Below are 26,934 nucleotides of genomic sequence, written 5' to 3' on the forward strand. Positions count from 1 at the left end.
TCTGTCTGTGGACTCTCTGTCAGCAACCATCTCAGTCTCTCCCATTGTGATGCGCGTCATTATTACTGCTGTATTATACTGTACAGCAGCGGTGTCAAATTCATTCCACAGAGGGCCTAGTGTCTGTGTCCTTTCAATTAAGACCTAGACAACCAGGTGACGTAAGAACCAACGTTGGAGATGAGAAGCAGGTACAGGAAGTTGAACATTTAACGAACGGACAAGTGACAGAACAGGAACAGAGTCAGAACAGGGGGAACAAAACGACATGACGACAATAATGCTGAAGCAGGGAACAACCTCAGAACAGACAGATATAGGAGAGGGAATGAAAGCAGGTGATTGAGTCCAGGTGAGTATAATGAAGCGCTGACGAGGGAAACAGGTGTGCATAATGATGGTGGCAGGAGTACGTAGTGCTGGGCAGCCTGGTGCCCTTGAGCGCCAGGGGGGAGAGGGGGCACAGGCGTGACAGTACCCCCCCCCCCCCCCCCAGGGGCGCCACCCCGGCCTCCCACCTGAGCGAGCGTGTAATGATTACGGATTATCCCCTTTTTTTCAATTTTTACCTAAAATAACATACCCAAATCGAACTGCCTGTAGCTCAGGCCGTGAAGCAAGGATATGCATATTCTTGGCACCATTTGAAAGGAAACACTTTGAGGTTTATGGAAATGTGAAAGGAATGTAGTATAATATAACACAATAGATCTGGTAAAAGATAATACAAAGAAAAAAACAACCGTTCTTTTGTATTTTTTTTTTGTACCATCATGTAAGAAAGGCCATAATGTATTATTCCAGCCCAGGTGCAATTTCAATTTTGACCACTAGATGGTATCAGTGTATGTGCAAAGTTTTAGACTGATCCAATGAACCATTGCATTTCTGTTACAAATTTTGTATCAAGACTGCCCAAATGTGCCTAATTAGTTTATTAATAACTTTTCATGTTCAAAATTGTGCACTCTCCTCGAACAATAGCATGGTATTCATTCACTGTAATAGCTACTGTAAATTGGACAGTGCAATTAGATTAACAAGAATTTAAGCTTTCTGCCAATATCAGATATGTCTATGTCCTGGGAAATGTTCTTGTTTCTTACAACGTCATGCTTATCGCATTAGCCTACGTTATCTCAACCGTCCCGTGGAAGGGACACCAATCCCAAAGAAGTTTTAATCATTGTGTGCGTGTGTTATTTATTCAAGGTACTCCTCGCTCTATTGCTTGGATTTCAACCCTGTGTTTTTGTTACGTGTTTGTTTGGTCTTCGTCCCCGTGCCTTTACACGGCACGCCGTAATTTGGGGTATAATAAAAAAACATATTACGCATTCCTGCGCCTGTCTCCCGAATCTCTTCATACCAGTGAGTTAACTGCACCTCAGATTGCAGCCCAAATAAATGCTTCACAGAGTTCAAGTAACAGACACATTTCAACATCAACTGTACAGAGGAGAATCAGGCCTTCATGGTTGAATTGCTGCAAAGAAACCACTACTAAAGGACACCAATAATAAGAAGAGACTTGCTTGGGCTGAGAAACTTGAGCAATGGACATTAGACCGGTGGAAATCTGTCCTTTGGTCTGATGAGTCCAAATTTGAGATTTGTGGTTCCAACTGCCGTGTCTTTGTGAGTCGCAGAGTAGGTGAACGGATGATCTCTGCATGTGTGGTTCCCACCGTGAAGCATGGAGGAGGTGTGATGGTGCTTTGCTGGTGACACTGTGGTAACACTGTTAGTGATTTATTTAGAATTCAAGGCACACTTAACCAGCATGGCTACCACAGCATTCTGCAGTGATACGCCATCCGATCTGGTTTGCGCATAGTGGGACTATAATTTGTTTTTCAACAGGATAATGACCCAACACACCTCCAGGCTGTGTAAGGGCTATTTGACCAAGAAGGAGAATGATGGAGTGCTGCATCAGATTACCTGGCCTCCACAATCACTCGACCTCAACCCAATTGAGATGGTTTTTGATGAGTTGGACCGCAGAGTGAAGGAAAAGCAGCCAACAAGTGCTCAGCATATGTGGGAACTCCTTCAAGGCTATTGGAAAAGCATTCCAGGTGAAGCTGGTTGAGAGAATGCCAAGAGTGTGCAAAGCTGTCATCAAGGCAAAGGGTGGCTACTTTGAAGAATCTCAAATATAAAATATATTTTGATTTGTTTAACAATTTCTTGGTTACTACATGATTCCAAATGTGTTATTTCATAGTTGTGATGTCTTCACTGTTATTCTACAATGTAGAAAATAGTCAAAATAAGGAAAAACCCTTGAATGAGTAGGTGTGTCCAAACTTTTGACTGGTACTGTATATATATACAAAAGTATGTGGACAACCCTTCAAATGAGTGGATTAGACTATTTCAGCCACACCCGTTGCTGACAGGTGTATAAAATCGAGCACACAGTCTTGCAATCTCCATAGACAAACATTGGCAGTAGAGTGGCCTTACTGAAGAGCTCAGTGCCTTTCAACGTGGCACCGTCATAGGATGCCACCTTTCCAACAAGTCAGTTCGTCAAAATTCTGCCCTGCTATTGCTGCCACGGTTAACTTGTATGTGCTGTTATTGTGAAGTGGAAACATCTAGGAGCAACAACGGCTCAGCCGTGAAGTGGTAGGCCACACAAGCTCACAGAATGGGACCGCCGAGTACTGAAGATTGTAGCAGGTAAAAAACATCTGCAACACTCCTACCGAGTTCCAAACTTCCTCTGGAAGCAACGTCAGCACAAGAACAGTTCGTCGGGGGCTTCGTGAAATGGGTTTCCATGACCCAAGCAGTAGCACACAAGCCTAAGATTCACCATGCGCAATGACAAGCGTCGGCTGGAGTGGTGTAAAAATGGCTGCCATTGGACTCTGGAGCAGTGGAAACTCGTTCTCTGGAGTGATGAATCACGCTTCACCATCTGGCAGTCCAACAGTGTCTAAGAAGTATTTGTTATTCTCAGCTCTCTATTGGTTGTACAGCCTATACAGGTTTTGTACAGTCATGGTATTTCTGACACCTACTGTGTTTTGGGAGAGCTTTGGATTGCATCCAATCACTAAAGACAAGACAACATTAGATATGCCATATATATATATATATATATATATATATATATATATATATATATATATATATATATATGTTTTAACTGCTTCTTTTCTGCTATTCTAAAACAGGCTTGCCCTACAGTTGAGAACACCAAGTAGACAATGTACTGGTGTTGCCCTCTAGTGGTCAATTATTAAACAGCCGTCTCATAGCCTTTGACTGTGAACGTACAGTGCAGCACTTTAAATTGAGCCAATCAATAGATGTGATTGATGTCTTACTAATGAGACTCCATAATGTCCCCAGAGGAAATCTACGCACCAAATGGCACCCTGTTCACCATATAGTGCACTACTTTTGACTAGTACCCTATAGGCCCCATGGGCCCTGGTCAAAAGTAGTGTACTATAAAGGCAATAGGGTGCTATTTGGGCGAAGACCCGGTCAGGAAACAGCTGATCTGTTGCTCTGTTGTGACTTCTGATGGACACCTGATTTAAATGTGCCCCAGTCAGTTTCAAGGTGGCTGTGATTGTGTATAGCACCTCAATCAGAGCATGGATACATTTGAGGTTGTACAGTCCAGAACCTCTTGCAGAGAGAGCATTCGTCCATTTATCTGGATGGGTATAGTGTCAGAACCTCTTGCAGGACTTTGTGGGAGTGGAGATGCGTGACTGGAGGGACTGTTCGGGTTCAGACACAGCTGGAGAGGAATGGGAGGCTGACGCCAGGCTTGTTTCAGATTCAGACATCGAGGAGCTGTTGAGAAGATCATTGAGGGGACAGAGGAGACAGGACAGAGCGCTGAGCAGAATTGCTTTCTTTGAGGTAAGAGTAATCATTAGACTTTTTCGAAGCACTTTACTCTTAAATCAGAGTTATATTTGAACGCAAAGGAAAGGTGCATGAACTAAGAAGCTTAAGGAGTGAATTGAAGAGTTGCTGAATTAACTTTCCTCTTCACCTCACTTATACATTGAGTGTACAAAACATTATGAACACCTGCTGGCAGGTGAATCCAGGTGAAAGCTATGATGCCTTATTGATGTCACTTGTTTAAATCCACTTCAATCAGTTTAGATGAAGGGGACGAGACAGGTTAACCCCTAAGGTTGATGTCAGCACCCCCACGGAAATTGAATTAGCATAATAAAAACATCCCCATAAAAATCTGTCAGTTTAATCTAGAGATATCTGGGGGGTTTTGCATTTGATGCGGATCCGCCTATGTCTCACTTCTGCTTCTGTGGTGAAAGGTGACAGAGCTAGAGCTATGTTTGTTAGACCACGAGAAATCCCGAAAATCAGTCTTCTCACAAAATTGTCTGTAACGTTCGAACAGTTTGGCCTAAAAACTATAACCCCCTCGATGGAAAGATGAGACTCACGAACAAGCGTGGGGACTCGTCTGAAGTCGGTACAGCCGATCTGTCAACTTCTGTCTGTAGCGTCCAAACAGTTTGGTCTACACACTAATGACCCCTCTGTGTAAAGGTGAGACTCCCACGAACACGTACATGTCGGTTGTTTTACTCTAGGTCGCCCACAGGCCTCACAAGACTTGTCTGAAGGTCCCCCGGTACCGGATGAAAAAATGAAAGGAAGTACAATATATATATAGAGACTGTGTAGTGCCAAAAATAGGAGTTAAATACATTAAAAAAAAATGATGCTAACAAATGTTTCCTGATCTCTCTTATACCTCTCAGACATAGGACAGACACTTTAAAACAAACTTCCTTTTGATTTTTTAGGTGGGGGACTATATGTTGTTCTATGTAGTGAATCTGTTATTCAATATGTCTGTGTGGGCTAATAGCAGTAAGGCCAAATACATTCTTTTATCAAATCATTTTTGTATATATATATTTTTTTACACTTCAATGGGTCTTAAAATTCAAAATCAAATAGTAAAATGATCCTAGGTATGACCTTCTTAAAACAATTCCATATAGCTTAGCAGAACCCCCCTCCCCTCCCCCCAGCTGTGACAGGGCTTTGACTCTAAAGGGTTAAATAAAGATTTTTAAGCCTTGAGACATGGATTGTGTATGTGTGCAAAATACTTAAGTTCCCTTGAACGGGGTATGGTAGTAGGTGCCAGGCGTACCTGTTTGTGTCCAGAACTGCAGTGCTGCTGGGTTTTTCACGCTAAACAGTTTCCTGTGTGTATTAATTAAAGAATGGTCCACCACCCAAAGGACATTCAGTCAACTTGACACAACTGTGGGAAGCGTTGGAGTCAACATGGACCAGCATCCCTGTGGAACACCTTGTAGAGGCCATGCCTCGATGAATTGAGGCTGTTCTGAGAGCAAACGTTTTGTACACTCAGTATATTTAAATGCACACTGCACAAACAAGTACATCTGTTTGGATATAGGCCTACTGTGATTTAGATGATGCTTCTGTCCAGTACAGGTGATAAAAGATACTGTATGCCAGTAATGTTACATTTCAGACTTCACTATGGTTACCATTGAAACCTCCACACTGAAAAACCCCTATGCTATTAACCAGGGACATACTACTACTGTAGCACCATGCTGTTAACCAGGGACATGCTTCTACAGTAGCACCATACTGCTAACCAGGGACATGCTTCTACAACTGCATCCCAAATGGCAGCCTATCCCCTATGGGCCCTCATCATCAAAAGTAGTGCACTTTCTAGGGGATCGGGTGCCATTTTGGGACTCGGCCCTGATGTCACCGTGTCAGAATGTAGCAAGGGGACGCTAGGACATTCTATCAGATGCCATATCATGTTTAGACTAGTCAGATGGGTTGGAGATGTGTTCATGGGTCTAACATATATGGAAATAACTGACGGTGAAGGCCACAGGATATGGGAAATGCTGCAGATAATTGGCATCAGGAAAAAAGTAGCCTAACATCAGATCCCCCTAACATCCTCTCATGTTGCTCAAACCTATTTCTCACTGAGATAATTATTAGGGTCATATACACACGCACACACACACACACACACACACACACACACACACACACACACACACACACACACACACACACACACACACACACACACACACACACACACACACACACACGCACACGCACGTACAGACACACAAACACACCACAGGGTTAGTCATGTCGAGGTTATCTTAACCCCCTTGTCACACAGCAACTAGGGCCTGACAGTCACACAGCACAGGGAAGATAGGGCCTCAAAACCACACACCTGGAAGGTACGCATTAGAAACATGGATTTAAAAAGCCTTTTCGTGGTAGCCCAGTTTATAAAGGCAAGATGTGCCCATGGCATGATGGCAGGAAAGGCCAAAAAGGATAAGAATTATGTTTTCTATGAGGTGGAGATTCAGGATTCCAAGAAGTTGAAGCTTTGCTACTTGGACAAGGTAAGTAAAAAAATAAAACTACTTCCCTAGTTTAATTTCATTAGCTGCTAAAGTAAAAAACTTCCACTGTAATTCACCTGTTTGGGACAGTAGTAACTGTACCAGATATTTCCCTTTTGTCATCACAAGCTGTATTCTGTTATCAGGCAACCTACGGTACTGATTTAGGGCTCTATTTAATCTGGGAATGAAGTCTGCTACATTTACTTCCTGGATGAGGATTCAATAGAGCCCTTTATTTTGTGAAACGGAGGTTTTGGGACAGTAGATACTTTACGTCAACTTGTTTATGTGTAATAGCTGTGTATTCTGTCAGGTGGAACCTAATGCCACTATTGGAGAGATCAAGTGTCTATTATATAAGATATGTGAGTACCCTGTCTCTGTCCAGCCTCTGTCTCTGCCGTGTCTCTGTCGTGTCTCTGTCGTGTCTCTGTCCTGTCTCTGCCCTGTCTCTGTCCTGTCTCTGCCCTGCCTCTGTCCTGTATCTGTCTCTCTGCTTTCTCTGTCCTGTCTCTCGCTGTCTTGTCTCTGGCCTGTCTCTGCTCTGTCTCTGTCCTGTATCTGTCTCTCTGCTGTCTCTGTCCTGTCTCTCTCTGTCTTGTCTCTGGCCTGTCTCTGCTCTGTCTCTGTCCTGTATCTGTCTCTCTGCTGTCTCTGTCCTGTCTCTCTCTGCCTTGTCTCTGGCCTGTCTCTGCTCTGTCTCTGACCTGTATCTGTCTCTCTGCTTTCTCTGTCCTGTCTCTCACTGTCTTGTCTCTGGCATGTCTCTGTTCTGTCTCTGTCCTGTATCTGTCTCTCTGCTGTCTCTGTCCTGTCTCTTGCTGTCTTGTCTCTGGCCTGTCTCTGCTCTGTCTCTGTCCTGTATCTGTCTCTGTCCTGTCTCTCTCTGTCTTGTCTCTGGCCTGTCTCCACCCTGTCTCTGTCCTGTCTTGGCCCAATTTCTGCCCTGTCTCTGTCTCTGTCCTATATCTGTCCTGTCTCTGTCTCTGTCTTGTCTCTGTCTGTTATAGCAAGTGTGTTACACTCACTATTCCAGTGGATGGCATGAAATATCTTGTTGTATTTCGTCTTTAGCAGTTGGCGATAGATAGATTTCAGGAAATACACTGACATTCTAACACCAAATTTGGAATTGGAACTTCACATTACTTCCTGAATTGACTGAATTGACCCCAACCCTGATGATGATGTGTTAATAATGTTTCTGAATTGACTAAAGTCATTTGTGATGGTTACAGATCCTAAATGGTACCCAGCCAGACAGGCTTTGTCACTTCACCCAGGTACGTCCTCCTCTGAATCCTTAAGCCCTCATCACTGACATACACATTGACATATACAGTGACATACAGGAGGAAGATTTTAGAAATACCACCGTATATGAATATCTAACAATATCAACATTGTCACACATTTCAACGCTAGAAGTAACCAGCAACTCAACAGTGTACAGTTTGTTTGTCATCACGTGAATGTTTTCCCATTGGGATGGCTAGCCTGTGCCTAGGGCTGTTGCGGTGACCGTATTACCGCCACACCGGCGGTCACGAGTCATGAAGGTAGTCAAATTCCACGTGACCATTTAGTCAAGGTAATTTGGTTTCTCCAAGTGTTACGTTCGTCGCACGAAGGAGACCAAGGTGCAGCGTGGTAAGTGTACATCTTACTTTTATTAGATGAACACCGAACAAAACAAAGAAAATACAAAAAAACGAAAGTAAAGTTCTGCAGGCTTCACATCAGCTATACAAAATCAAGATCCCACAAAAAAAAAGTGGGAAAAGGCTGCCTAAATATTATCCCTAATCAGAGACAACGAAAGACAGCTGCCTCTGATTGGGAACCATATCAGGCCAACATAGAAATACATAAGGTAGAATGCCCACCCAAATCACACCCTGACCTAACCAAATAGAGAAATAAAAAGGCTCTCTACGGTCAGGGTGTGACAGTACCCACCCCCCCCCCCCCCCCCAAAGGTGCGGACTCCGGCCACAAAACCTGACTCAATAGGGGAGGGTCTGGGTGCGCATCTAGCCTCGGTGGCGGCTCTGGTGCGACACGTAGACCCCGCTATGCTCGCAGATCCGCCATCCTCAGTGGCGACTCTATTTCGTGGGTCATCGCCGAAAGCTCCTGACCGTGGATTGTCGCCAGAGGACCCGGACCGTGGATCGTCGCCGGAAGCTCCGGAGCGTGGATCGTCGCCGGAGGGACCGGACCGTGGATCATCGCCGGAGGGGCCGGACCGTAGATCGTCGCCAGAGGCTCTGAACTGGGAACCCCCGCTGGAGGCTCCGGACCAGGGACCCTCGCTGCAGGCTCCGTGCCATGGATCATCACTACAGGCTCCGGGCCATGGATCATCACTGGAGGCTTCGTGCCATGGATCATCGTCTCAGGAGGTTCCGGACTGTAAGCCGTCTCAGGAGGTTCCGGATTGTAAGCCATCTCAGGAGGTTCCGGACTGTAAGCCGTCTCAGGAGGTTCCGGACTGTAAGCCGTCTCAGGAGGTTCCGGACTGTAAGCCGTCTCAGGAGGTTCCGGACTGTGGGCCGTCTCAGGAGGTTCCGGACTGTAAGCCGTCTCAGGAGGTTCCAGACTGGGTTCTGTCGCCGGAAGCTCAGGACTGGGTACTGTTGCCGGAAGCTCTGGACTGGGTACTGTCGCCCGGAAGCTCTGGACTGGGTACTGTCGCCGGAAGCTCTGGACTGGGTACTGTCACCGGAAGCTCTGGACTGGGTACTGTCGCCGGAAGCTCTGGACTGTGAAGGTGCACTGGAGGCCTGGTGCGTGGAGCCAGGACAGGTGGCCCCAGACTGGTGACATGCACCTCAGGGTGAGTGCGTGGAGCAGGCACAGGACGTACCTGACTGAGAATGCGCACTGGAGGCCTAGTGCGTGGAGCCGGAACAGGTCTCACCAGGCTGGAGAGACACACCGGAGGCCGGGTGCGTGGAGCAGGCATCGGATATACTGGGCCGTGGAGGCGCACTGGAGGTCTGGAGCGTAGGGCTGGCACAACCCGTCCTGGCTGGATGCTCACTTTAGCCCGGCAAGTGCGGGGCGCTGGCACAGAACGCACTGGGCTGTGTAGACGCACTGGGGATACCGTGCACATCACCGCATAACACGGTGCCTGACCACCATATCAGGCCAACATAGAAATACATAAGGTAGAATGCCCACCCAAATCACACCCTGACCTAACCAAATAGAGAAATAAAAAGGCTCTCTACGGTCAGGTCGTGACACCAAGCTCTGATGCTGCTGCTGGTCATTAGTATCCAACCAAACTTGCTAACTGCCTGGTTCTCAGCAGTCTATTGTCCCTCTAATCATTCTGACATCAATGCAAATGTATTCAAAAATATAATTAAACACTTCATGAGAGCACATGAGCTCATGTTGCACAATATTTCTATAGGCTATGAACAATTGCATGAGAAAACAGAGTGATGGCCTCTATTAAAAAGAGGAGGATCCCATCAGCTTTCTATAGGCTAGGCCTGCTATATGTATCTCTCAAATTTCCTAATATTAAGCACATTGCTTCTCTTAACAAAAGTAGTAGAGCCTACCTGGCTGGCATGAAAATGAACCATGGGAAAAATGGTCCTCATTCTCTAATTAAGAGCATTGATGACATGTATTTTTTACCCTGCCCCTGGTGCATGATAATGGTCCTTTCTAAATCTCAACAAATTTCACACATAAACTCAGCAAAAAAACAAACGTCCTCTCACTGTCAACTGTGTTAATTTTCAGCAAACTTAACATGTGTAAATATTTGTATGAACATAACAAGATTCAACAACTGAGACATAAACTGAACAAGTTCCACAGACATAACGTGACTAACAGACGTGACTAACAGAAATGGAATAATGTGTCGCTGAACAAAGGGGGGTCAAAATCAAAAGTAACAGTCAGTATCTGGTGTGGCCACCAGCTGCATTAAGTACTGCAGTGCATCTCCTCCTCATGGACTGCACCAGATTTGCCAGTTCTTGCTGTGAGATGTTACCCCACTCTTCCACCAAGTCACCTGCAAGTTCCCGGACATTTCTGGGGGGAATGGCCCTAGCCCTCACCCTCCGATCCAACAGGTGCCAGACGTCCTCAATGGGATTGAGATCCGGGCTCTTCGCTGGCCATGGCAGAACACTGACATTCCTGTCTTGCAGGAAATCACTCACAGAATGAGCAATATGGATGGTGGCATTGTCATGCTGGAGGGTCATGTCAGGATGAGCCTGCAGGAAGGGTACCACATGAGGGAGGATGTCTTCCCTGTAACGCACAGCGTTGAGATTGTCTGCAATGACAACAAGCTTAGTCCGATGATGCTGTGACACACCGCCCCAGACCATGACGGACTCTCCACCTCCAAATTGATCCCGCTCCAGAGTACAGGCCTCGGTGTAACGCTCATTCCTTTGACGATAAACGCAAATCCGACCATCACCCCTGGTGAGACAAACCGCGACTCGTCAGTGAAGAGCACTTTTTGCCAGTCCTGTCTGGTCCAGCGACGGTGGGTTTGTGCCCATAGGCGACATTGTTGCCGGTGATGTCTGGTGAGGACCTGCCTTACAACAGGCCTACAAGCCCTCAGTCCAGCCTCTCTCAGCCTATTGTGGACAGTCTGAGCACTGATGGAGGGATTGTGCATTCCTGGTGTAACTCGGGCAGTTGTTGTTGCCATCCTGTACCTGTCCTGCAGGTGTTATGTTCGGATGTACCAATCCTATGCAGGTGTTGTTACACGTGGTCTGCCGCTGCGAGGACAATCAGCTGTCCGTCCTGTCTCCCTGTAGCGATGACTTAGGCGTCTCACAGTATGGACATTGCAATTTATTGCCCTGGCCACATCTGCAGTCCTCATGCCTCATTGCAGCATGCCTAAGGCACGTTCACGCAGATGAGCAGGGACCCTGGGCCAGTAGAATGGCCTCTTTAGTGTCCTAAGTTTTCATAAATGTGACCTTCACTGCCTACCGTCTGTAAGCTGTTTGTGTCTTAATGACCGTTCCACAGGTGCATGTTCATTAATTGTTTATGGTTCATTGAACAAGCATGGGAAACAGTGTTTAAAAACCCTTTACAATGAAGATCTGTGAAGGACTTTGAATTTTTACGAATTATCATTGAAAGACAGGGTCCTGAAAAAGGGCCGTTTCTTTTTTTGCTGAGTTTATATATATATATATATATATATATATATATATATATATATATATATATATATATATATATATATATATACTGCTCAAAAAAATAAAGGGAACACTTAAACAATAAAGGGAACACTTAAACAACACAATGTAACTCCAAGTCAATCACACTTCTGTGAAATCAAACTGTCCACTTAGGAAGCAACACTGATTGACAATAAATTTCACATGCTGTTGTGCAAATGGAATAGACAACAGGTGGAAATTATAGGCAATAAGCAAGACACCCCCAATAAAGGAGTGGTTCTGCAGGTGGTAACCACAGACCACTTCTCAGTTCCTATGCTTCCTGGCTGATGTTTTGGTCACTTTTGAATGCTGGCGGTGCTTTCACTCTAGTGGTAGCATGAGACGGAGTCTACAACCCACACAAGTGGCTCAGGTAGTGCAGCTCATCCAGGATGGCACATCAATGAGAGCTGTGGCAAGAAGGTTTGCTGTGTCTGTCAGCGTAGTGTCCAGAGCATGGAGGCGCTACCAGGAGACAGGCCAGTACATCAGGAGACGTGGAGGAGGCCGTAGGAGGGCAACAACCCAGCAGCAGGACCGCTACCTCCGCCTTTGTGCAAGGAGGAGCACTGCCAGAGCCCTGCAAAATGACCTCCAGCAGGCCACAAATGTGCATGTGTCTGCTCAAACGGTCAGAAACAGACTCCATGAGGGTGGTATGAGGGCCCGACGTCCACAGGTGGGGGTTGTGCTTACAGCCCAACACCGTGCAGGACGTTTGGCATTTGCCAGAGAACACCAAGATTGGCAAATTCGCCACTGGCGCCCTGTGCTCTTCACAGATGAAAGCAGGTTCACACTGAGCACGTGTGACAGACGTGACACAGTCTGGAGACGCCGTGGAGAACTGCCTGCAACATCCTCCAGCATGACCGGTTTGGCGGTGGGTCAGTCATGGTGTGGGGTGACATTTCTTTGGTTGGGGGGCCGCACAGCCCTCCATGTGCTCGCCAGAGGTAGCCTGACTGCCATTAGGTACCGAGATGAGATCCTCAGACCCCTTGTGAGACCATATGCTGTTGCGGTTGGCCCTGGGTTCCTCCTAATGCAAGACAATGCTAGACCTCATGTGGCTGGAGTGTGTCAGCAGTTCCTGCAAGAGGAAGGCATTGATGCTATGGACTGGCCCGCCCGTTCCCCAGGCCTGAATCCAATTGAGCACATCTGGGACATCATGTCTCGCTCCATCCACCAACACCACATTGCACCACAGACTGTCCAGGAGTTGGCGGATGCTTTAGTCCAGGTCTGGGAGGAGATCCCTCAGGAGACCATCCGCCACCTCATCAGGAGCATGCCCAGGCGTTGTAGGGAGGTCATACAGGCACGTGGAGGCCACACACACTACTGAGCCTCATTTTGACTTGTTTTAAGGACATTATATCAGAGTTGGATCAGCCTATAGTGTGGTTTTCCACTTTAATTTTGAGTGTGACTCCAAATCCAGACCTCCATGGGTTGATAAATTGGATTTCCATTGATTATTTTTGTGTGATTTTGTTGTCAGCACATTCAACTATGTAAAGAAAAAAGTATTTAATAAGATTATCTCTTTCATTCAGATCTAGGATGTGTTGTTTAAGTGTTCCCTTTATTTTTTTGAGCAGTGTATATATATATATATATATATATATTTATTTTTTTATTTTTATTTTATCCCAGCCCTTCTGGTAGGCCGTCATTGTAAATCAGAATTTGTTCTTAACTGGCATGCCTAGTTTAATAAAGGATTAAAATATATATATATAATATAAAGACCCTGCTATGCAAGTAACCATTTCAATAGAATGTCTGATATTATTTAGTCTACAGTACCAGTCAAAAGTTTCAGAATACCTACTCATTCTAGGGTTTTTCTTTATTTTTATGATTTTCTACATTGTGGAATAATAGTGAAGACATCAAAACTATGAAATAACAAAGGAAATCATGTAGTAAACCCCCCCAAAAAGTGTTAAACAAAATATATTTTACATTTGAGATTCTTCAAAATAGCCACCCTTTGCCTTGATGACAGCTTGTAGCTTGTAGGCCATTAGATGCTAAATGTGTTTACATTAATTATTGGTCAATTACCGTGAGAGCGACAGTTATCACCGGCTGATGAAATTTTGTGACTCTGCCCTAATCTGTGCCCACATTCTCCTTTGTCACATGACCTCTCATATGACGGACTGGAAGACATAGCTGTAACCTGATGATGTTTTGACAGCACCCGAAGAGCCTGGACAGCTGAGAGCATGACCTGAACTTCTCTGACATAACAGATAGGTCTTGTAAGGTTCTGTGCCAAAGCACTAGCTGGCCAACAGCAGGTCACAGAGAGGACTGTAGCTATGTGATATGAGATATGTGTGTGTGCATACATTCCTGCCCATCTGATACTCTAGGCAGGCTAAATCAAACACGATATTGAAAGAAAACAAGTACTATTTGAACACAGGTCTCTCAGAGGGCCATAGCTTTGATAGATAGAGTAACAGGCCACGGAAGTCAAGCCTGATTACATTTTAGTCAGTTAATCAACCGCTTTTAACCAAAGCGTAGGGTTGTGCCTTGTTGAAGAGCACATTGACAGATGTTTCACCTAGTTGGTTCAGGGAGCCAAACCAGAAACCTTTCAGTTACTACCATAATGCACTTAACCAGTAGGCTACCTGCCACCCCAATCTGGGGAGGTTTAACCCCTGTCATCTTTAAAAGCAGGAAAGGGTGTCGGTTAACACTCTGTGTGTGTGTGTGTGTGTGTGTGTGTGTGTGTGTGTGTGTGTGTGTGTGTGTGTGTGTGTGTGTGTGTGTGTGTGTGTGTGTGTGTGTGTGTGTGTGTGTGTGTGTGTGTGTGTGTGTGTGTGTGTGTGTGTGTGTGTGTACGTGCACGTCTATGTGTTTATGTCTATGCGTTTAAATCAAAGACATTAAATCCACATTCAAATACTTCCAGCTTCATGCGCCGTCAGATGTTTTCCATAGTAATACGTGGATGACATCAGCGCTGTCACTATGTACTGAAGTGTGCCATATTGCTGAATGGGGCTGAATAGGGCTGAATGGGGATGAATGAGGCTGAATGGGACTGAATAGGGCTGAATGGGTCTGAATAGGGCTGAATGGGTCTGAATAGGGCTGAATGGGGTTGAATATGGCTGAATAGGGCTGAATAGGACTGAATGGGGGTGAATGGGTCTGAATAGGACTGAATGGGAAGAATGGGTCTGAATGGGTCTGAATGGGGCTCAATAGGACTGAATGGGGCTGAATGGGGATGAATAGGACTGAATGGGGCTGAATGGGTCTGAATAGGACTGAATGGGACTGAATGGGGCTGAATAGGGCTGAATGGGTATGAATAGGGCTGAATGAGCCTGAATAGGGCTGAATGGGGCTGAACAGGGCTGAATAGGGCTGAATAGGACTGAATAGGGCTGAATGGGTCTGAATAGGACTGAATGGGCTGAATGGGTCTGAATGGGTCTGAATGGGACTGAATGGGCCTGAATAGGTCTGAATGGGTCTGATTAGGGCTGAATGGGACTGAATGGGTATGAATAGGACTGAATAGGGCTGAATGGGTCTGAATGGGTCTGAATGGGACTGAATGGGCCTGAATGGGGCTGAATAGGTCTGAATGGGTCTGATTAGGGCTGAATGGGCCTGAATGGGTATGAATAGGACTGAATAGGGCTGAATGGGGCTGAATGGGGCTGAATAGGACTGAATAGGGCTGAATGGGGCTGAATAGGGCTGAATGGGGCTGAATAGGGCGGAATAGGGCTGAATGGGACTGAATGGGGCTGAATGGGCCTGAATGGGTCTGAATAGGGCTGAATGGGTCTGAATAGGGCTGAATGGGCCTGAATAGGGCTGAATGGGGCTGAATAGGGCTGAATGGGTCTGAATAGGACTGAATGGGTCTGAATGGGTCTGAATGGGACTGAATAGGCCTGAATAGGGCTGAATGGGGCTGAATAAGACTGAATAGGGCTGAATAGTAGCAAGGCTATATTCAGACACCGGTTAGTCAGGCTTATTGAGGTAGTATGTACATGTAGATATGGTTAAAGTGACTATGCATATATGATGAACAGAGAGTAGCAGTAGCGTAAAAAGAGGGGTTGGCGGGTGGTGGGACACAATGCAGATAGCCCGGTTAGCCAATGTGCGGGAGCACTGGTTGGTCGGGCCAATTGAGGTACTATGAACATGAATATATAGTTAAAGTGACTATGCATATAAGATAAACAGTAACCATTTGGTTACATGTTCAGGAGTCTTATGGCTTGGGGGTAAAAACTGTTGAGAAGCCTTTTTGTCCTAGACTTGGCACTCCGGTACCGCTTGCCATGCGGTAGTAGAGAGAACAGTTTATGACTGGGGTGGCTGGGGTCTTCTACAATTTTTAGGGCCTTCCTCTGACACCGCCTGGTGTAGAGGTCCTGGATGGCAGGCAGCTTTGCCCCAGTGATGTACTGGGCTGTACGCACTACCATCTGTAGTGCCTTGCGGTTGGAGGCCGAGCAGTTGCCGTACCAGGCAGTGATGCAACCGGTCAGGATGCCCTCGATGTTGCAGCTGTAGAACCTTTTGAGGATCTCAGGACCCATGCCAAATCTTTTTAGTTTCCTGAGGGGGAAATAATATCAATGTGAAATTTGTTTTGATTTAAAATTGACCATTATCATTCACCTGTCCAGAAACAGGGGCAGGGGGAAAAATGTAATCTATGCACTTAACTAGCGAATGGAGGATGCTTTTGCCATGGGTCATTTTCATGCCAGCCAGGAAGGCTATACTCCTCTTGTAAAGAGAAGCAGCAATGTGTTTAATATTAGGAAAATTTAGAAATAAATATAGTAGGCCTAGCCTATATAAAGCTGATGGGATCCTCCACTTTTTATTAGAGGCCATCACTCTGTTTTCTCACCCAATTGCGTAGCCTATAGAAATGTTTCGCAGCATGAGCTCATGAAGTGTTTGATTAGATTTTCTATTACATTTGCATTAATGTCAGAGTGATTAGAGGGACAATAGAGTGCTGAGTACCAGGCAGTTAGCAAGTTTGGTAGGCTACTAATGACCATCAGCAGCATCAGAGCTTGGAGAAGACTAATTACCATGAATAAACAGTCACATGGAATTTGACTGCCATCATGACTCGTGACCACCAGTGTGGCGGTAAAATGGTCACCGTAACAGCCTTACGCATAAGCAGCATAAGTCCACGGCTCCATCCTGCCTGGTGTCAACAGTACAGGCTGGTGACGGTGGTGTACTGGTGTGGGGAATGTTTTCCTGGCACACTTTACAGTAGGTCCCTTGATACCAATTGAGCAATGATTGAATGCCATTCCCCGAAGAATTAAGGACGTTCTGGACGCAAAAGGTCCGACCCGGTACTAGATGGGTGTACCTAATAAACTGGCCACTAAGAGTGTGACATATATGGACATACATAAGTAATACATGTATTTAGATATATTTCATTTTTTAATTAATCCATATGTATTTGAAATATATATGTCAATATATTAGTCTTCGGTGTGGTTAGAACCTTCGTAGGAGCATCGTTAAATGTCAGAGCTGTTTCCCCAAAACCATCGTTATTAACGTTGCACTTGGAAACGGTTTGTAATCTGACCACCTGTCTCAGACCACTGGTAGAAACAACTACTCAAAGTGTGTCGTTCAATATTAGAATCACATGGTTTTATCTCTGTGACCACCGATAACTTCCCGAACAAAGTTGACTACAAATACAAAGTTGCCAATGTCTAAGCAATTGATACAAATAATCAAAAGTATTAAAAAAAAAGATGCTTAGGCCAATTTCAATCATATTGAAATACATTTTATGTTCAATCAATTGAGTTATATTTTGCTACTTGTAGGCTACTGTCAGTTATTTGTCTCAACATATTTCGTGATGTGTAGCCTAACATGCGCGCAATGTGCCGATGTGGCATTTGTATTTGGGTAGGCTAAGCGAAGAAACAGCCTCAACATTTGCAGCCGGTAGGAGTTAATATCTCTCTACATGCTGATCCGTCATCAGTTTTGTGAATTAAATATAATGTGTAGGTAATATTCGAATGGATAAAACTGATCGAGAGCAGCGCTCCCTTTCTTTCGTTCCTATCAGTACTGACACGTGCCAACCATTCCGTTCTCTCTGCGTGGTGTTTTGGGAAACTCATGTTAAATCTTTGGCGGTTGTAGGAAAGACGCATCGTTAAAATACTCAGGTAAGTTTAACATGACTTTCCCAAAACATCACGCAGAGAGAACGGATGAGAAGTGCATCGTCTTTCCTTAGTGTTTTAACGATGCAATAGTCGACCAGCATAGCTAGTGACTTCACTGCTCCAGACTGGACACTGGGGGGCCTGGTTTGAATGTCCTAATGTCTTCACTGTCTATTCAGAACATCAACACGATTCACCATTATCCCTTAGGTATACATCTCTTTGAATAAACAGTTAGGGCCTGTTTCCCAGACACTAAGCCTAGTCCTGGATGGAAAAGCAAGCTCAATGGAGATAATCTGTTGAAAGTACTTTTTTAGTCCTGGACTAGGCTTAATCTGTGACCAGGAAACAGCTGCTAAATAAAGCATCTTGCTATACAGAACTGTAACCATGACAACACTACATTTTGTCAGATGGGGAGTCCCTGAAGGATGATGAAGTATTGGAGAATCTACCGGTGGGAACCACGGTAACAATGTTCTTCCATGACCTGGGACCGCAGCTGGGGTGGACCATGGTGAGACCACGATGTTTCTGGGATATTGGACACGGTGTTGTTCCCCATGTACTGTTTTTTGGGAACAGCAAACAGTGAGCGGACATGTTGCCTATCAGTGTCCCATGTTTTCTCCTGTACAGGTGTATCTGTCCTCTCTTCTCCTGTACAAGTGTATCTGTCCTCTCTTCTCCTGTACAGGTGTACCTGTCCTCTCTTCTCCTGTACAGGTGTATCTGTCCTCTCTTCTCCTGTACAGGTGTATCTGTACTCTCTTCTCCTGTACAGGTGTATCTGACCTCTCTTCTCCTGTACAGGTGTATCTGTCCTCTCTTCTCCTGTACAGGTGTATCTGACCTCTCTTCTCCTGTACAGGTGTATCTGACCTCTCTTCTCCTGTACAGGTGTACCTGTCCTCTCTTCTCCTGTACAGGTGTATCTGTACTCTCTTCTCCTGTACAGGTGTATCTGACCTCTCTTCTCCTGTACAGGTGTATCTGACCTCTCTTCTCCTGTACAGGTGTAGCTGACCTCTCTTCTCCTGTACAGGTATTTCTGGCAGAGTGCATCGGACCTCTCTTCATCTACCTTTTCTTCTTCCTCCATCTCCTCAACGTCTACGAGCAGATCGATGACTATACCTCCAGTCCCTGCTCAGTGGTCACGTACGTATATAGTAGCAAATTCCGAGGGTAGCCCCGACCGGTCCAGCGGCTTCCTTCGGGAGAGTGTCCTCACGTTTCTCTGTACCAAGTCCCACACATGTATACTCTTCTCCTATGGCCTCACAGTTGCCATCACACTTCTGACACCAATGTAGTTATATTTTGTGGTAGCCCTGACCGGGACTAGAACCGGGGTCCAGCGACTGTCAACCGAACACTTTAGCTTTTATGCCAAGAGATCTGAATCTCTTGACGAGGTCGCTAGGTATTGAGTTAAGGTCGCTACAATAGTCTAGAATGCCTTTGCCTTTGCTATGAAAGAGAACATATTCTCAGTCAATTCACCTAGGGTCAAAAGGTCAACTACGAAATAACGATAGCTACTCTGTCCTGTAGCCCTTCTCTACCCCCACTCTACCCCCTTCTCTACCCCCACTCTACCCCCTTCTCTAACACCACTCTACCCCCACTCTACCCCCTTCTCTACCCCCACTCTACCCACTTCTATAACCCCACTCTACCCCCACTCTACCCCCTTCTCTAACCCCACTCTTGTCCTCTTTACTACTACCACTACCTTCTCTACCCCCACTCTACCCCCTTCTCTAACCGCACTCTACCCCCTTCTCTACCCCACTCTACCCCCTTCTCTAACCCCACTCTTGTCCTCTTTACTACTACCACTACCTTCTATACCCCCACTCTTGTCCTCTCTACTGCTCTAGGCTGGCGTGTGTGTGTCACTGTTTCCACTACTTCAGAAGGTTGTTGGAAACCATCTTCATTCATCGCTTCTCCGATGGCACCTTGCCACTGCAAACCATCATGAGGGTAAGTTCCACCTAACTCTGGTGCATCGCCTAAAACATTTGGGAATTCAATTGTGTTTACGTGTAGATGTCAATGATCAAAGTTTAATTGTAAAGATCATTTTCTCAGTGACTTACCTGGCTAAATAAAGGTTAAACACTTGTGAATGTTCATCTCTTAAAACTGAATTAAAACTTAAGTCAGGCTAAATAATCTGATAGATAGATGCTGGCGTGTTATTAGGTGGTGATCTTCCCACCCTGTATTGAAACATCTGATGGCTGGCAGGCCTCTACCACACTGTTATATACTATACTATTCTATTCTATACTATACTATTCTATACGAAAATATACTATTATAATCTATTATATACTATGCTAATGTATACTATACTGTTCTACTCTCAGAACTGCCTGTACTACTGGGGATTTTCTGCTTGGCTAGCCTACTACATCAACCACCCCCTCTACACTCCACCATGTGAGTACCACTCCTAACCAACAAATGAATGAATGGACGACAACTCTCACTGTTGATAGATGATTCTCTTGCTTAAGGAGCTGTATGTGTCTTACAGCGTATGGGAATCTCCAAGTCTACTCTTCGTTGGTGGTGTTTATGGTATGTAGCCTAACGTTATATCGCTCAGCCTCATTGTGTTTTCATTGAGTTCAGAACAACAGAGGAAAACATTCTTCATCATCATCATCTGTCTTCAGAAATGGCTTCTTTCCCAAAAATGTCTTTCTCTCTTTCTTTTTCTCTTTCTTTTAACCTTTCTGTCTTTCTCTCTTTCTCTGTCTTTATTTCTTTATTTCTGTCTTTCTGTCTTTCTATTTTTCTTTCTTTCTTTCTTTCTGTCGTCTGTCTGTCTGTCTGTCTGTCTGTCTGTCTGTCTGTCTGTCTGTCTGTCTGTCTGTCTGTCTGTCTGTCTGTCTGTCTGTCTGTCTTTCTTTCTTTCTGTCTATTTTTCTTTCTGTCTGTCTCTGTCGCTTTCTCTCTTTCTTTCTTTATTTCTGTCTGTCTATTTTTATTTCTGTCTTTCTTTCTGTCTTTCTTTCTGTCTTTCTTTGTACTCCCAGCTCTGTGAAGCTGGAAACTTCTCAATTCATTTGGCTCTCAATAACTTGGGCTGTAATGGTGAGTTGCTTTCCAGCATTTCTGAATGTGTTGTATTGATTGCATATTCTAGAACAATGTCGTAGCCAAGATAGGTAATAGGGAGCAAGTTCCACAAATATTTCTCACAAATTGCTAGTTGAGTCAGCAACATCTGTGTGGTAGTTTACCAGCTGAGAAGATATTTCCATGATGATACACACCTTCTCACAGTTGTGTCCTGCTGTCTACCAGGTCTGAGGCCCAAGCGGATCCCTTATCCTACCAGGAACCCCTTCACATGGCTCTTCTTCTTCGTGTCATGTCCCAACTACACCTATGAGGTGGGTCAAACTCATAGAGATAGATAAGAGGACTCTGTTGCCCAATAGGCTTGTTTTAGCCTGGGCAGCACCATTGAGGACTTTCACAATTTTATAAGTAGTCAACTGGGTGGAACTTCCTATGTGTTAAGGAAGGATCCCATAATTCCATGCAGGTCATCAGGAGGGATCATCCAATTAATTCTACTCGTGAGTAAACATGCCATAACTGCAGGTGGCAGCAAATCGCCAACCTTGGCTTTATACCTGTTCAAACAACACACTCTAGATGTCAGTATGCACCCTTTCAGTTTGTTTACCAACTCATAGAAGTAACAGAATAAGAAAATTGACTACTTCAAAAATGGAGATGGCCTCAATGGCACTGCCCGTGACCCTTAGTGTTGCAAGGTCTGTGCTCTATTGACTTAGTCACACAGGACAGTCTAGACATGAGTCGCTGACCATGGGGTCATATGCTTGTATGTTGTACACCTTCAAATAATATATATATAATATTTGTCTATGATACACAGTACCAGTCAAACGTTTGGACACACCTACTCATTTCAGGGTTTTTCTTTATTTGTACTATTTTCTACATTGTAGTATAATAGTGAAGACATCAAAACTATGAAATAGCACATACGGAATCATATAGTAACCAAAAAAAGTGTTAAACAAATCAAAATATATTTTATATTTGAGATTCTTCAAAGTAGCCACCCTTTGCCTTGATGACAGCATTGCACACTCTTGGCATTCTCTCAACCAGCTTCATGAGGAATGCTTTTCCAACAGTATTGAAGGAGTGCCCACATATGCTGAGCACTTGTTGGCTGCATTTACTTCACTCTGCAGTCCAATTCATCTCAAACCATCTCAGTTGGGTTGAGGTCAGGTGATTGTGGAGGGCAGGTCATCTGATTTCAGCACTCCATCACTCTCCTTGTTAAAATAGCCCTTACACAGCCTGGAGGTCCTGTTGAAAAACAAATGATATTCCCACTAAGAGCAAACCAGATGGGACGGCGTATCGCTGCAGAATGCTGTGGTAGCCATGCTGGTTAAGTGTGCCTTGAATTCTAAATAAATCACTGACAGTGTCAACAGCAAAGCACCCCCACACCATCACACCTCCTCCTCCATGCTTCACGGTGGGAACCACACATGCGGAGATCATCTGTTCACCTACTCTGCGTCTCACAAAGACACAGCGGTTGGAACCAAAAATCTCAAATTTGGACTGATTCGACCAAAGGACAGATTTCCACCGATCTAATGTCCATTGCTCAAGTTTCTTGGCCCAAGCAAGTCTCTTCTTATTATTGGTGTCCTTTAGTAGTGGTTTCTTTGCAGCAATTCAACCATGAAGGCCTGATTCACGCAGTGTCCTCTGAATAGTTGATGTTGAGATGTGTCTGTTACTTGTAACTCTGTGAAGCATTTATTTGGGCTGCAATTTCTGAGGCTTGTAAAGTCTAATGAACTTATCCTCTGCAGCAGAGGTAACTCTGTGTCTTCCTTTCTTGTGGTGGTCCTCATTAGAGCCAGTTTCACCATAGCGCTTGATGGTTTTTGCAACTGTACTTTAAGAAACTCTAAAAGTTCTTGACATTTTCCAGATTGACTGACCTTCATGTCTTAAAGTAATGATGGACTGTCGTTTCTCTTTGCTTATTTGAGCTGTTCTTGTCATAATATGGACTTGGTCTTTTCAAATAGGGCTATCTTCTGTATACCACCCAGCACAACTGACCAGCTCTAACACATTAAGAATGAAATAAATTCCACAATGCATTCCATGTGACTACCTCATGAAGCTGGTTGAGAGAATGCCAAGAATCTGCAAAGCTGTCATCAAGGCAAAGAGTGGCTACTTTCAAGAATCTCAAATATAAAATATATTTTGATTTGTTTAACACTTTCTTGGTTACTACATGATTCCAAATGTGTTATTTTATAGTTTTGATGTCTTCACTATTATTCTACAATGTATAAAATAGTAAAAATAAAGAAAAACCCTTGAATGAGTAGGTGTGTCCCAAACTTCTGACTGATACGGTATATGTTTTGATTCGTCAGGTGGGGACGTGGTTGAGTTTCTCCATCATGACACAGTGTGTTCCAGGTAAAACTTCACACCTTTCACCGTCTGACGTGCACTGTACTGTACTTAGGTAGTAAATGTTAGAAGCTGCTTACATATTTACAAACACGTATTTTCATAATACTAAGGCCTAGATCAAATCAAATCAAGCGTTAACCGGTGATAACGGACACCTGCATAGCTCGATGTTTTTGATGAAAGGTATAACTGCGTTGGAGCTGTCAAATCGGAGAAAAGCTGCTCTTCAAATCAAATCAAATCAGATTTTATTTGATAACGTGATCATTGTAACGAAGCCACACCCGTCTCATTCACTTATTAAGAAGTTCAGAATGAGAAAATGTATAGAAATATAGCCACCTGTGGGAGAGATTGTCATACCAGTTATGTTGTACTCTGTTAATAAGGGATATGCTTGTACACTGCCAGTTCTGTAGTCTTGATAAAGACTGACATAAGTACGTGTGATACTAAAGAGACAATTCCATTCCTCTGTTAAGTTTAGTCACCATTTCGTGACTTTACTAACTAACTAACTAACTAACTAACTAACTAACTAACTGTTCTGTCTCTCTTTCCACAGTGGCTCTGTTCACGTTGCTGGGCTTCGTCCAGATGACTATCTGGGCAAGGGGAAAACACAAGATGTACATCAGAGAGTTTACAGACTACCCTGAACTGAGATCAGCTATCATCCCTTTGTTCCTTTGAGCCAGCCAGCGTTAACAACAAGAGCCTAATCCTTAATTATACCCCTGTTCCCATAAGGGTTGCAAGAATTCTGGTTAACTGTCACCAAATCCCCAGTTTTTCCAGAAATCCTAGTTGTAAATTCCATGGAATCAGAAGGGAAAAAGCAGGAAATCTGGAATCGTCCAACCAGGATTTCTGGAACACCTGTGAATTTTTGGGTAAATTACCAAAATTGTTCACAACCCTATTCCCTATACTTTTGACCAGAGCCACATAGGTCTCTTGTCAAATGTAGTGTACTACATAGGGAATAGGATGCTATTTTAGACAGAGCCATTCATACTCTACTACAGTTAGAGAAAGCAGTGACTGGACACTGTGGTAATAGTGCACCTGTAGGGGATATGATGTGGCTCTGGCCAAAAGGAGTGACACTAAATAGGGAACAACAGATACCCAGTCAACAAGCGAGCTGGATATAAATGAACTTTGTGACAGCCTCTCAGTCAGAATAGGGTTACAGGGCCTCACTCAGGCCTGTGACTTAATGTCATCACTCAACTCTACACTAAAGTGTACATTTGTAGCAAGGTTATGGGTTTACACAGATACTGGTTTTAAGTTAGGATGAATGTACTGGTTTTAAGTTAGGATGAATGTACTGGTTTTAAGTTAGGATGAATGTACTGGTTTTAAGTTAGGATGAATGTACTGGTTTTAAGTTAGGATGAATGTACTGCAAGTGTGGAATGATACAATAGATTGGTTTTGATTCCCTGTAGTCGTAGAGAATTGATAGTTTTTTGTTTTTTTATTCACCATAGTCATTGTTGCGGCACAGTTCATGTGAGTGACAATGTGTATACTTTATAGTAGTGGTCTTGAACCTAGTGCACTTGAAGTGTAGTGCACTTGTTCCCCTGTTGAAGGACAGATGGCCCTGTTCAGTCAAAACAGATGTTAAGTAACCATAATATTTAATTTGTGTGATATTAATAGTATTTTATCTCATTTGTTTATGTTGTTAGTTTTACAGTGGGACTGTTTTATTTTTTTTTCACAGTAACGTTGTGTTATTAATTATCACATTTGGATTTAACAGGGCCAGTGTTTTGCTGTTAAAGCATGGCATCAGTTGAAGTTGATACACATATCTATTCTCATCCATAATACTAGCTATGACGGGGATGGGCAACTGGCAGCCCGCGTGGGGCCCCTTTTGAAGGCCCTTGCTGGAGGGTAGGGTGTGGGGGGGGGGGGGGGTAGAATACACAAGGTGACATTTTTAAATCTGGTTGTAAATCAGCAGTTTTTCCTCTTGTTTTATCAGTCACTGATAGTTACTCAATTAGCACATGTTAGCCAAAACAAATTAGTCTAGCGGTCAGCTATCTAAACTTAGTAATCATGGTGGAATCACCAGCCGGGGGAGGGGGGGTGGGGGAGTTTCCCCCGTTTTGATTTTGTTGGTCAGTCTCACATTTCTCTCCACCCTATAGAAAAATTTGTAGAATTACAGGAAATTAGCTGGAAAACATCTCATTTTGTTCTCCGCCCCATGGCTGAAATGAGTAGAATTGCAGGAAATTTGTTAGAAAATTGCCAAATCTGCTCTCTGTCCCAATGGTCAAAATGTATAGAATTGCAACAAACTTGCTTTAAAACGGCAACATTTTCTCTACATCCAATGGCAAAATGTATAGAATATATAAACCAAGCAACATATTTCTACATTATTTGAACGGCTCTATAAATGAGCTTAGCATTATTATTAGTTTTGGTATATAAATGTGGGTACACAGACCGACGAGCCACTATGGCCCCTCATAATGAGTTCACATTTTTTGTGGCCCCCAACCCCATCAAAGTTTCCCATCCCTGATCGTAGGAAATGGAAGCGTTATCCATTTGTACGGTATTCTTGATTAGAAACAGCATTTGTGTCATGTTAAACTTCAAAAACAACAAAAAATGGTAACAATAAAAGAAAAAACATATTTTGTGGGGCGGCTTGTTTGTTACGTTGTGTTTGAGTCCACTACAACAGGAGTGATAGCCTATATAGGTATAAGCGCAGGCTTTCATTCCAGCCAAGCAGAAACTCACCTGATTCAGCTAAGAGTCATCGTCTTCAATCGAGACTGCTTGGCTAGAATGAAAGCCTGCACCCACACGGCCCTCTGTGGGCAGCAGGTAGCCTAGTGTTTAGAGCGTTGGGCCAGTCACCGAAAGGTTGCTAGATCGAATCCCCGAGCTGACAAGGTATAAATCTGTCGTTCTGCCTCTGAACAAGGCAGTTAACCCACTGTTCCTACGCCATCATTGTAAATAAGAATTTGCTCTTAACTGACTTGCCTTGTTAAATAAAGGTAAAATATAAATAACATTGTTCCCCTGCACTATATATTAAGTGAGCATATAAAGCTGTGCTTAGGAAATGACATCTGAAACCCTACCTCTTCAAAGTGCATCTTAAATAATCCCACACCACCCACTTCCCTACCAGTGCTGATAGCTACTTTGAGGAAAAAAAATGTACTTATTGTGATATGTGGTTGTCTCACCTAGCTCTCTGTAAATCGCTCTGAATAAGAGCATCTGCTAAATGGTTAACATATAAAAGTGTAAGAATATGTCCTAAAGTGATGAAAATGGCAAAACACATATATAAACCAGGCAAGATTTTTTTTTCTACATTATTTGAAAGTCTATATAAATTATCTAAGCATTATTATTAGATTTGGTATATAAATGTCAGTGTAAATGCAGCGCCATCTTGTGGTCCCGTATTGA

General features: G+C 44.1%; 1 protein-coding gene across 1 annotated transcript; it reads left to right on the forward strand.

The window, feature by feature from the left end:
- The first annotated feature begins 5,393 nt into the window (after positions 1 to 5,393).
- On the forward strand, positions 5,394 to 26,145 carry tecrl2b (trans-2,3-enoyl-CoA reductase-like 2b). Its single transcript, XM_014141407.3, has 12 exons — positions 5,394 to 6,452; positions 6,769 to 6,820; positions 7,694 to 7,738; positions 18,357 to 18,460; positions 18,989 to 19,104; positions 19,830 to 19,935; positions 20,325 to 20,397; positions 20,495 to 20,538; positions 21,000 to 21,057; positions 21,271 to 21,359; positions 23,424 to 23,469; positions 24,032 to 26,145. Exons 1-12 carry the CDS (start codon positions 6,297 to 6,299, stop codon positions 24,157 to 24,159), a joined length of 1,017 nt encoding a protein of 338 aa, XP_013996882.1. The 5' UTR covers positions 5,394 to 6,296; the 3' UTR covers positions 24,160 to 26,145.
- The last annotated feature ends 789 nt before the right edge of the window (positions 26,146 to 26,934 follow it).

The sequence above is a fragment of the Salmo salar genome, chromosome 14 (genome assembly GCF_965601325.2).
Source record: "Salmo salar chromosome 14, fSalSal1, whole genome shotgun sequence".
Lineage (NCBI taxonomy): Eukaryota > Metazoa > Chordata > Actinopteri > Salmoniformes > Salmonidae > Salmo > Salmo salar.